Here is a 12,511-nt window from a genome sequence, read left to right as displayed (position 1 = left end):
ACATTATAACCACTGACAGGAGGATAACATTGACTGTCTTGTGACAACACAGTGTTCTGCTGGGAAACTTTTGGACGTGGCATTCGTGTGGATGTTACTTAGACATGTAGCACCCACCTAGACCAGACCAGACACCCCCACGCCAGAGCAGTTACACTCCTTGATTGCAGCAGCCATCCCCAGCAGGATGCAGCCTGACACAGGCACACACAAAAACGGTTTAGGAACAACTCAACAACAACAACTCAAAAAACAGCACAAGGTGTTGACCTGGCCTACAAATTCACTAGATTGCAAACTGATCAAGCATCTGTGGGATGATCCACAGAGACCCCTCCCCTCAACCCATAAGACCCAAAGGCCCCCACTAACAACATTCTGTTGCCAGACACCACAGGACACCCTCAGAAGGCCCACAAAAAAAACTGAATGTTTTCACGTAGGCAAAGACAACATGTTGCTGGTGAGTGTACACACGGTCATTTGCTCACGTGGTGCTGCTGCAGAGTCAAAGTCAGAGTCACACGTGTTGTGCAAGGTGACAATGATAAATCAGACGTGCGCAATAAACACATGTTCCAGCATTTAACTTCCGTCATTATACAGATCTGGATGTGTGTGTAATACGGGAACATATGGTGCACAGACTTTTTCACATAACTCTAATGAAGGCAGGTGATGAGTGGGGATGTTAATCCTTATATGTACTTGCCACACTTTAAAACTGTCAATACGAGGCCTGTCACTATGTCAAGCCTGATACAATGCAGTGCAGCGGCCTTCTTTGCTGCCCGCGACGTCGCTCTCGATATCTACCTCCTTTTCCCTCACGTCCTCTTGCTACCTTGCAGCGTACTTATTCCAGTCGCCACCTCTCGTGTTGGCTTGGCCACTGGGAAAACTTAAGCTTTTTCTGTCTTTCTTCCAAACCTTTGACTTTTATTACATACTTCTGCCTCAGCAGACACTTTAATGACTGACTGAGCACTAACAAGGTGCCTAACAAGGTGTGGAGCACTCAGCACTCCCACTGTTTTATCTCTTTTGACTGACCCATCTTCTTTTCCTCCTCCTACCCCCCTCTTTCCATCAGGCTTTGGGCTTTTGGATAGGATCTGGTAGGGGGAGAATGAGCTACCTTGTTAACATGAAAGATCATATAAATCTTGCAATTACCTGGATTCAGTGAGTGCTACTGAGTGAAATGAAGACTTCATTTGTTAATGAAAAAAAAGTAGATGTCCTTTTTGCCTCTACCGCTTCTTTGAAGTGTGTTCTCTAAAACGGTATCGATCCTGAGCTGGTCACGGCAATCGCTGAGAATCTCATCCGCTATGCTTTTTTAAACATTCTGGCTTTCACTTTAAAGCAGGGGCTTCGGCGGTTACATTTCAGACAGCTCTAAACAACTGTACAATAATTAAAACCCAGGGAAAATGTTACTGGGAGCACAACATCTATCAAGAAGCAATTAAGGCCATTGTTGATTCCAGCTGCACTCCGCTCAAAGCCTGACCTTTACAACACATTCACGGGAAAATAAAGGAGATTCAACTGGCCTGTTTATCTGAGGCGGTTAACAACAGAGTGCCCAAAATAAATATGCTTGTATTACAATGCAGCCATCCTCCTCATTACTGTCCCCGCTAGCTACAGCTACTCTGGCTCTCTGGAACAAAGAATCTGCAGAATAATACCAGCTGACTTCAGCATGCTTTGGAGCCGCTTTGACAGATTTTGCGGGCGGTTAATATCACGACAATAACAGCGCAACGCAGGCACGGGCGAGCGTTACACGTATTTTAGTTTCAAGATCTGTTCACCGCGCAAACGATTGCAGCGCGCCCCTCTGCCTTTTCACGTCTCTCTTCGCACGCTCCAGCCGAATGTGACATTTACCGCAAAAGAACCGCGGGAGACATTTCGTTTGTGCAACTTAAACGATTACAAATTTAAGGCAGAGACAGAGAGAAAGAAAGCGAGAGACCTCATTAACAGCATGTGAGGGTTAAGACATACATTACAGCCTGACATTCAAGCTTGCTTGTTAATACGAAACAGTTAACTTGAAGGCTGCTGTAAGTCTGTCACTCCCCGACAACAGTCAAAGAGAGTTTGACGTTACGTTGCTATGTATTTTGAGCCTGTGAGATGTCATGTTTGCAAGAAGACTTCTAATGGAGAAGAAACCATGAAGTGAGGAGGCATTTCTCCTCTTGGGTGGATGTAGATGTTGCAGATACCAACACAGCACATTTACATCGCAATGAAGATGATTTAATAATGTGAAGGAGTTGCTCAAAATGATAAAAGCACAGAATTTCTACCCGAATGCCGTTCCCCCAGCTCTACAAACAAATATCGTGGTGCTCGCTACAAAACTGATTATGTGAATGAATCGGCTTTCAGTTCATGAGTGCTCATCGTGACGAATGACTCCCGTTGAGTTCAGCAAGTACAGATCTCGAGTAAATGCACTTAAATGTCTTCTGACCACCACAGACTGACGGATGCAAGGAAGACAGAAGGGACACATCCCATTCAAGCTCGCTTTTCGAGATGCGGCTGAACTAGTAACAGCGGGGCCTCGTCGCGTGTGAACAGTTAGAAAGTGGTGGCCGGAGGGGGGGCCAAGTGAGATCGCAGGGAGCGGAGAGAAGAAAAGATGGGTGAGGAAAGGAAGCAACTGTGACAGAAACAGAAACAGAACAAAAGAGCACGGAGTGGAAGAGAGAGCAGGAGAAAGACATGCATTTAATGGAACTGCTGAGAGATGGTCTCTTTTCACAGTGGCACATCTCTTGTAGCCGGGAAGAGACTGCGAGGGGGACCCGAAAGAAGAATAGATGGAGGATAGATGGATAGACAGAGGGGTAGAGTCAGGCGGGATGAACGTCCTAAAGTTGGGTCCACTTCACAGCAGCACAACAGGGTCGTTAGAGGGGGATAATGGATTTGAACAAGTCGCAAAGAGGAGTGAGGAAAGAAGAAGAAGAAGAAGAGAGCAGGAAAATGATGATAGCTCTGGCTTCTCAGCAGTGTGTCACAGCAGTAACAGAGATAATGATGGAGGGAGAGACACACGGAGGAAGCGAGGGTAGGGAATGCAGAGCGCAGAATGGGAATGCAGCCCCCACTGGGAAAACTCAGCAGTCAGTAGAGAGAACTGGAGAACGGAGAGAACTGCGGGATGGAGGGATGAAATACAAAAGGATGTAGGGAGGAAACAGAAACATTGAAAAGAACACGCATTCTGTCTCATACACGCACACACGCATGCAGAGTCATGTTCACTCATACAGACAGATATATGCACAGCAGGGGACAGGGGGAGAAAAGGAGATGCAGAGAGGGAAGGGGAGATGTTTGGAGCAGCAGATGGAACGATGAAAGCGTTGATTACGGCCTATGGCCCCGATTCTGTGTGTATGTTTGTCGACGCACGCAGTTTTTCCACTTCTTTTTCTTTTCTTATTTTTAATGAAAACGCCATTTCAGCGTGCGTACAGTATGCGCGCGTCTGTGTTTGCATATCCCAACAAGACAGTCCTAATTGAGAGACAGCAGCACTCACGCTGGCAGTGTGGCTGCACGCAAAGATGACACACACAAATACGTGCGATACACCCACAAAAACGCCGTCTGTTTCTCCACAGAGCCTTCTTCCTCCCCTACTGGTTTGGACGGTAATTATGGGGGGACACCAGGAAGTGAGAAAGAGAGAGCGACCGGCAGAGATTTGCGAAAAGAGAGATATTGGACGTGACGGGAGAGTTTTGCTTTCGACTGGTCTACTTGAGCTCACACGCTGCCGGCGAAACTTCAGGGCGAGGCCGGGGAGGAAGAGGAGAGATGGTGAGACAGATGGGGCAGACAGGAAGGTAGCGAAAGAGGAACTGTCATCTCTCTCAATTTAATTTCTCTTTTCTTTTTTTTGTCTGACTTGCATAACAGAGCCTCCCACACACGTTCCACATCACCAGAGATGCCTCATCTGACTGCCAGCTCATGCCGGCCGTTCCCCATTTCAGTTACAGCAGAGCTTACGGTCGATTTGTCAGGTGTGTCCACTCTTGCTTTCGTCTCGCTCGGGGAGAGTAGCTTTGCATCAGGAATAAACGGCTGAAAACAATAACAAAAATTTTTTTTTAAAAAAAGGCGCGTCGCCGTTTTAAAATGCAATCTGTTGCAGCTGCTCTCCGACTGCGGAGCGCACCGTCTGAGCACCTGGGGGCACCTAGAAAACTCCAAGCTTCCTGCGTAAATCTGCCCCAGAAACCTCTCGCCACCGCAAAATGTTTTTCTTTTGAACTGCTAAATTATCTTTTTACTGCTTCTGCTGTTATGTCCTGGCTTGCGAGTTTTTTCTCTCACCTTTCTTTGTTTGTCTCTCGTAGCATTTTGGGGTTTGCTTTTCATGAAATGGAACGCGCAATCATTAATTGCAATAATTGCACCATTACTGCATTTATCTGAGCTCTGCAATACATATATAGGAAATGGTCACTTTAATTTGCATCCGGGTTTCATTCTGCCGCCAATATCTATTTAAAATTATGTTTAATCCACTTCACAGGCTGTAATTAGAACATAGTTATCATCTTCGGAGATGAATAACACTTTCATTCCACGTCATGTACAGATGTGCCCGTCTCGCAAAAGCTTATTTGCTTTCAAGCACATTATTCCTCCTTCTTTTGGTTTACAATTATCCAAAACACTGACTTGAGTAGGCACTTCCCCTTGAGCACTTCAGCTCGGCTCATTGAAACTTTAGTTGGACGTGCTGCAACTTTCGTCTGGCCATGCTCCCTACAAGCCATCCCGACCGCTGCAGGCTGTCTTGTTTTCTGCCCTCCTGAATTCTCATGTCTTCACCCTTTTCCTGTTCTCCACTGACCGCCCGTGTTTGCTCGTTTCTGGTCCGGGATCTGGCGCACAAGACTGCGGATGATGGCGCATCCCCGTCCCTCCAGGCCACGGTCCTTCCAGACCCTCCACACCAGCCAGTCAATGCCTCGCACTCCACTTATGTTATCTGCTGGGTTGTCCTAATAACGCGAGTCTTGACTATCCTACCTCCTGGCTCTGTAAAATATTGGAATGACCTTCCCACCTCAGCCAGGGCCAAAGAGCAACTTGACTGAAACTGGAAATTAATCTCATCCATTTCACATCCACTAAATCACACCCCCCTCCCATCTCCCTTACATCTTCCCATCTGCACGGACTGCTGACATACTTCATTCAGCACCTGTCTTTTTTGTGTAATCACCAGTAAATTATTCTACTCATACTTCATATTCTCAAAGTATTTGCTTGCTGCTGCTTTTTGTTGGCAGCCGCGCAAAAAAAGTGCTCTGCCTTCAGAGGGAGACAGATGGAATTCAACTGAAACCTGAATCAAGTTCTGGGATCCCGGGCGAGATATGTACCGACGCCAAGTTACAATGGTATTGAGCACACAGAGGGAAAAGTAGTTAATGGTAAATGCAAAATCATATTTTGATTACTTATTTATTCATCTTTTGTAGACCACTAGACCCTGTCCCTCAGTAAGGTTTATTGCTCTTTAAATTAAAACGTTTTGGCTGAGGTGGTGTCTGATTTTGTGCTGACTGAGTGTGTTGTTTTCACCTCTTTTACACCCTTAAATTGATGTTTGTGCAGTTAAATGCAATATGTCCAATCACCATTTCTCCCTGTTGCTTTCAATTGCATGCTGCTGCAACACAAATTTCCCCACCGTGGGATAAATAAGGGATTATATTATCTCATCTCATATTAATATCGACCTTTTTTTTTAATGCCTGCTACTCGTCTTCAACCTATGTGCCACAGCATTGACGTCAGAACCTCTTCTGTATCTTCGTGGGGCAGAGCTGTCAACATTTTCTGTAATCCTGTTTGGTTTTACCTTGCATTTCCTGTTTTTATTTGGAAACTTGCTCGGTGTTTTGTGTCTTGCTTTACCTCCTGTCTGTGTTTTCCCTCCTTTGATTATATGGTTGGTTTCTCCTTGTGTGCCCCTTCCTTTCACCTGTGTGTTTTTTTTTAATTTATTTTTAACTTTGGATATATCTGTTCACACATAACTTTGGTTCAGCTCCCGATGGTCCCTTGTTTTCTGATTTTTGTTCTCTTTTTTCAGTTAACCTGCCACACTCTGCAGTGCCTTTTGTTACCTTCATAATAAGTCCTCATTAAACTAAACATTATGATTTATTTTACTCCTAGGTTCCTTGTGTGTATTTGCGTCCTACCTCCTCATTACACTTCTGATAATAAGGAGGTAGGGCATCATTATTATGTCTGTGATGCTACTCTTTAACATTCTCATCACTTGTATTTGCTGGAATCATTTGTTTGATGAGATACCACATTACCGGTGCTAATAATAAAACCATGCAGCAGTTAACATAGAACAAACCAATAGATTTGGTACGATGCAGCCTTTCACACTGCATCTCTCTCTCTACTATTTCCTATTTCTGTCTCTCACTCTCATTGAGACCAATTAGACATAGTTTATGGAGTGTAAACATTTCTCCAACCACATCTTCTACACACACACGCGCGCGCCAGGCCGGGAGACCTCTGGGTGAGGCTGTAAACAAACAGTCACTTGGCTGGTGCCCTGGTGGCTTTGATGAGCAAGAGGGAAGGGTGGAATTTGACACAGAAAAAAGGAGGGATACACGGAGGAAGGCGGGAAGGATAAATAGTGGGAGCAAAAGGACACCAATAAAAGATGAAAGGCAGAAAAAAAAATATGTGTAAGAAAGGGAAGAGGATGGCGGCGAAGGGGAGACGTAAAAAAATAGTCAAGGGGAGGAAGAAAAGAAAAGGGAAGAGAAATCAGTGCAATCCCTCTGCACCCCTCTCTCTCTCTCTCTCTGGCTTTCTCTCTCTCACACACACAGTAAAAGTGCCAAAAGCAAAATTCTGGTTGTCATGTTCGACAGTTCTCCCTCATCACTCATCTGCAGCTCCCTCCTGCTGTGGGTGTCTTTGCATCTGAATCAGTCTTCCCTACGGATGGTATTTCGGGGTGAACCAGAGAACTGCTGAATGAATATTCGGCGTATACACTGATCAGGCATAACATTATCACCACTGATAGGAGAAGTAAATAACACTGACCATCTTGTCACAACACAGTGTTCTGCTGCGAATCTTTTGGACCTGGCATTCATGTGGATGTTACTTAGACATGTACCACCCACCTAGACCAGACCAGGCACCCCCACCCCATAGCAATGACACTCCTTGATGGCAGCAGCCATCCCCAGCAGGACGCAGCCTGACACAGGAACACACACAAAAACAGCTTAGGAACAACTCAAAAAACATGAAGAACACCATAAGGTGTTGACCTGGCCTTCAAATTCACTAGCTCCCAAACTGATCAAGTATCTGTGGGATGCACTGGAACTAGCCTGATCCACAGAGGTCCCTCCCCCCAACCCACAGGACCCAAAGGCCCCCACTAATCACATTCTGTGCCAGACACCACAGGACTCTGATGAGTCACAGCTGTTTTGGAGGAACAAGGGAGACCTACACGATATTAGGAAGGTGGTCATAATGTTTTGCCTGATCGGTGTACGCGTGTGCGTTCATACGGGCTGTATTTAGCTGTGATGTGTTTGTAGTATTTCCAATGAATCCTAATTTCGGTCAAGATGCAGTTAATTTCACAATCACCTACTGGACATGTGAGGTGGGGAGGGGGTCTGCTTCACAAAATGACTGCTGGGATAAAAGTATTCCAGGTGACTTTTAAAGCTCGTGAAGGTCAGTCCACTTAGCCTTGCGGCAGTAGGCCGTTCATGCTCACTTAATTTTGAGAGAGATATCTGTGGCAAGCCATATCAGAAATGAATTACCTGTGGCTAAAGCACAGCTCTCGCATGACCAGGAAGCACAGGATAGCATCCAAAAGGGGCACACCTAAACACACCACAGCCACCACCAACAACCGCGCAGCATGGTTGAGAGTGCAGATAGTGTAGAATGTAGCTTGTTCAGATTTAATAGGGACCTACTTAAAAAAAAGTCATTAATATTTCACCAATTATTAGGCCCTAAGTCATCCCTCCACTCACCTTTTTGTGTACCATATTACCCAATATACTCGCACAAAGGACAAGCCCACTCTTGAAGAATTAGATCCGTTCTCTCCCTCGCTCGTTTTCTTTCTAATGATGCCATGACTAAAATGTTAATTACAGCTAAAAAGAGAAACGATTGTGAATATCAAATAGTAATTAGCATGTATCATCATCATCATCATTACCACCATTAGCTGCAGCAAAAGATGGAGTATTATTTACCAAACGGTGCAAAGCTCATCAGTTGCTTATTCAGGACCCGGAATGTTTCACAGGCAGTGGTGGAAAAATAAAGAAAGAAAGAAAGAATTCCTCCTTAAATTTGCATAATTAATGTAGCTTAAAAAATTAACTATTGCTGGGCCTAGAGCATGACAACAAGAGCACACTGTGCTTCTTGGGAAATAGCAGTAATTTAGAGGCAAACGCAAGACTGAGCCCAAGAATACGAATTACAATTGCAATTTCTCCTCTTCCCTGCCTCTCTTCCCACACTGATGAAATTTAAATCCATCTCCAAGTGTCTCGTATGACCTCCGCACCCGAGCACGGCCTGATGGATACCGGAAAATCTTCAGGCTCATAACCAGGATAAGACCATTATCCTCCTCACAATCCATGTGGAACATAATGCCCGCCCCCCCCCACCCCGCCCCACCACCTTTTGTTTTAATTTGGCTCTTGCGCTAAAACAGGAAAGGTCAGTTCACACTTATGCCACCCAGAGGACAGCCATTATCACGTTTTTGACATTATATTGCTTTAGCAATCACGCCTTTTCCTCTATGCTTCCCACCCTTCCCATTATCTCGCTGTCTTTGAGACGGATCAAATACAATATGCTGTTGCACAAGACCATGTCTGCCTTATACACGGTCACTTGCACCCTGTTGTTGACATCTGCCATAAGAATAATTGAAAATGATTCAGAAAACTCCACAGAGCTTACTTCATTAAAAGGCAACAAGACTGAATCTCTAATGACTGCAATATTTAGTTAATTATCACTTGTGTTCAAATAGGAAGTCGTCTAACAAGTAAATGTGCTGTCACCTATTACCTTAACTCCCAAACTGATCAAGAATCTGTGGGATGCACTGGAACAAGCCTGATCCACAGAGGCCCCTCCCCTCAACCCATTGGACCCAAAGGCCCCCACTAACAACATCCTGTTTCCAGACACCACAGGACACCCTCAGAAGGCCCATGTCCATTCTCTGATGAGTCACAACTGTTTTGGAGGCACAAGGGAGACCACACAATATTAGGTCATAATGTTATGCCTGATCGGTGTATATGTTAAGGCAAATTGTCAAGTATATTTTGGACAGCGAAACATAGCTACAAGAAATAGTTTGTTACATAAAACCACTAACAACCATTAATCCTTAATAATATATCTATGCCTGATCTGACCATTCATTCATTCATTCATTTATTCATTCATTCATCCAGGGTTACGGTTAGGCTCTCCCATTTCTTTCTCACCTTGCTGTACGAAGGAGCCGTACACAAACCACATGGAATTGTAGAGCGTCGTCGAAGACACGGATCCCATGGGCAGCCGAGGTGGGTTGAGCCAGTTCAGCAAGTACACCAGGATGCCAACGAGGAGCACAGTGCCTGCAATGCACGCCCACAGTGACAGGTCGAAGGGTGCCAGGCAGGCGAACATGTCCACGGTGCGTTCGGCCTTGCGCAGAAGAACGCCCACGGAGTAATCCATGTAGCGCGTGGTGAAGTCCACAACGCTCTCTCGCTCAGGCGTGATGGTCAGGGCGGAAAGCCCAACATCGGCTCGCTGCGAGAGGCAGAGAGGAAGAGAGAAGTTTGAAGCAACAACACTGTGAAATACATACATAAGTGAGGAACACAGATGAAGAATGTGCTCGTCCTTCCCCTCGTCCAAAATGATGCAACTTAACTTGACTTATGGACAGTAAAGTATGTATTAACTTTCTTGGAACGTAAAAATAATCAGTTTTCTAATAGTTATCGATATTAAACACTAGATACAAATAACAAGACTTATTAACAAAATTATTTGTGACCGTGCAACCATGACCACCCCTGCTCCAGACTGCTAGATTTTTACATTTATAAAGTGTGAGATTTAAACAAGTTAATTGCTATGTTTACCCTTTTAATAAAATAAGCCTTGGGAGTTAGGCAAGCATGGGATAGACTTTATAATTCAGGAGCTGACACTCAGAATGCAGGAACATTTCCACTTAAAGAGAAAATGAATTGCATGGCATGTTGAACACTGTGTGCTTTGACCGTAAATGAAGACTGGAACAGATTAAGGATAAAACTGGGAACAGAATCAGGTGCCAAACTCACGTATGGATATCGTCGTTAAGTGTGTTTAGTCCTCATACTGTGAATATGCAAATATGCAAATACTCCCTTGCAAGCTCTCTGTAATTGAGCTTTAAGGGTGGACTAGAGCACCTTTTGATGTGTGACCTTAGATCAGTGAGTAAGCGATTCAGCTTTTGCGTCAGCGCGCCATCAGACTCACGGAAAGCCTCTCTCGTCACTTGTAATTGTTAGAACGTTAGGAGACAACAAATGACGGCTTTAATTATTTACACGTAAAGACTTTAAGTTGTTGGGGGAAAAAAAATAAAAAGCAGCTGTCAGTGAGTGTGTCTGCCAAGAAAAATAGGCTGAGCTTAGCTTTAATGCAGAAACAATGATGGCTAATTAAAATGTATTCAGTCCCCAGTGCTTGGCTAGCAGCTGTAGACATCTGCTTGTACCATAACAAGGATTTAAGATGCTGTTGTGAGCACATTCTCGATTTTGAAATCTATACTAGCGCAAGAGAGGGCGCGTACTATGAACTTGTTCGATAATGAGATTTTTTTTTTTTTGTTGCTGAAAACAACTAACTGCAAGAAATTGGGTGAATTTGCAGACGGACTCCAAGCCCTACAGGAACTGTATATACACACGGAGTGCACACTTAAAAGACGCACACACAGACACACAAAATAAATACAAATTTGGATCCACTGTGGGCAAAAAAAAAATAATAATAATCTGCTAATTTCACAGTCCACTGAAGAAACAAAATGCTTAAATGTGCAGAAATTGTCACTTACACTGCATAAGAAGAATATTAAGAGAAACTCTGCAGGATGCCCGTTGGATGAGACAACACAGCGATACGCATACAAGTCTGTGTGTGTGTGTGTGTGTGTGTGTGTCTAGAGATGAACTGCCACGCTGACACAGGCGGTCAGTCAACATGGAAACTTACAGAGAGCACTCTGGGTAATAATTATCTGGAATAATTGAGTTTTTGGAGAGATAAACCTTGTAGCTGACTGATGGGGGGGAAAACAAAATTATTTGCAAGTTCAGTTTATTTACGGCTTGTGCTTGTCTGCGTACACATAAATATGCATTGTGCTCAAAGCATTTCTCTGTAATTTTGTGAGCTGTTGGTGGCGGCGGTGGTGGTGGGGGGGGGGGGGCACAAATGCTGAACGCAAACACAAGGACTCAAGGTCAAGGGAAGGAGAGCGCAGTCTTCAAACATGATCAAGCCTTACACATAGGCAAATGAAAGTAATGAAGTGAAGGCATGGAAACCCTCTGAGAAAATGCTGCTGTCAATTAAAAAATATATATATATAACATCCATCCTTCCAGCATCTTGATGCAATTCCAGGAGGATATCGGAGAGCACAGTACACATACAGATATGAGCGGGAACTTGCACAGCACTTAGACATCTGGTGAGAATGGTCATTAGAGAACATAATATTTACTCTATATGAATGCTGGAAGATTTGGGTTGGCAGTTGTTGCACTGATAAGGGAATACACTTCTGCCAGTCTATGCTACTCATGACAGTATATTATGTGGCGTATATTTCACATTTGGTAATGGAAGAAAACACTGTAGCATTGATTTTAATAAGGCAAGTGGTCAGTGGTGCACACTAAAATGACTTTATATTTCTTGCTATGGTGCCGTTAGTATATACACTGTGATTTATAAAAGTAGTTTGAGATGGTCAGAGTGGCAATAGGGAATATACCAAGTAAAATCATTTAATAAATGCTGACATTGTTGTACGTAGCTAACATATTTTTTTTTAACCTTGCCTCTACTGCGTTAATAAACAGGAAAATAAAAGTCCTGTTGTTATTACTGAATTACGCTCGCCGCATCCTATTTTAGAAAAAGATAACTTATATTTGAGGCAAACGAATGGCGTGACAGTAATAAATTAAGGTGTGCTGGGCCACACTTGACAAGAGTCCATGAATGTTGTAATGATACAAAGCCCCAAAGGAACAGGAAAAACAAAACAAAACATGAAATCATGAGCTATTTAAGTGTTTTCAGGAGCTTCTTATAATGTTCCCATGGGTTAGTT

The 12,511-nt window shown here is 44.0% G+C and overlaps 1 protein-coding gene across 1 annotated transcript in view; it reads right to left on the bottom strand.

The window, feature by feature from the left end:
* Positions 1–12,511, bottom strand: part of grid2 (glutamate receptor, ionotropic, delta 2) — a gene marked incomplete at its 5' end in the record, with an annotated part of 464,751 nt that overhangs the window by 92,944 nt on the left and 359,296 nt on the right. The window contains one exon of the mRNA XM_084550704.1: positions 9,603–9,915. Within this exon, the coding sequence (XP_084406830.1) occupies positions 9,603–9,915 (313 nt within the window). The remainder of the gene's footprint in view (positions 1–9,602; positions 9,916–12,511) is intronic.

The sequence above is a fragment of the Chelon labrosus genome (genome assembly GCF_963514085.1).
Source record: "Chelon labrosus genome assembly, chromosome: 9".
Taxonomy (NCBI): domain Eukaryota; kingdom Metazoa; phylum Chordata; class Actinopteri; order Mugiliformes; family Mugilidae; genus Chelon; species Chelon labrosus.
The sequence above is the reverse complement of the archived record's forward strand: the minus strand, read 5'-3'. Positions and strand labels throughout refer to the sequence as shown.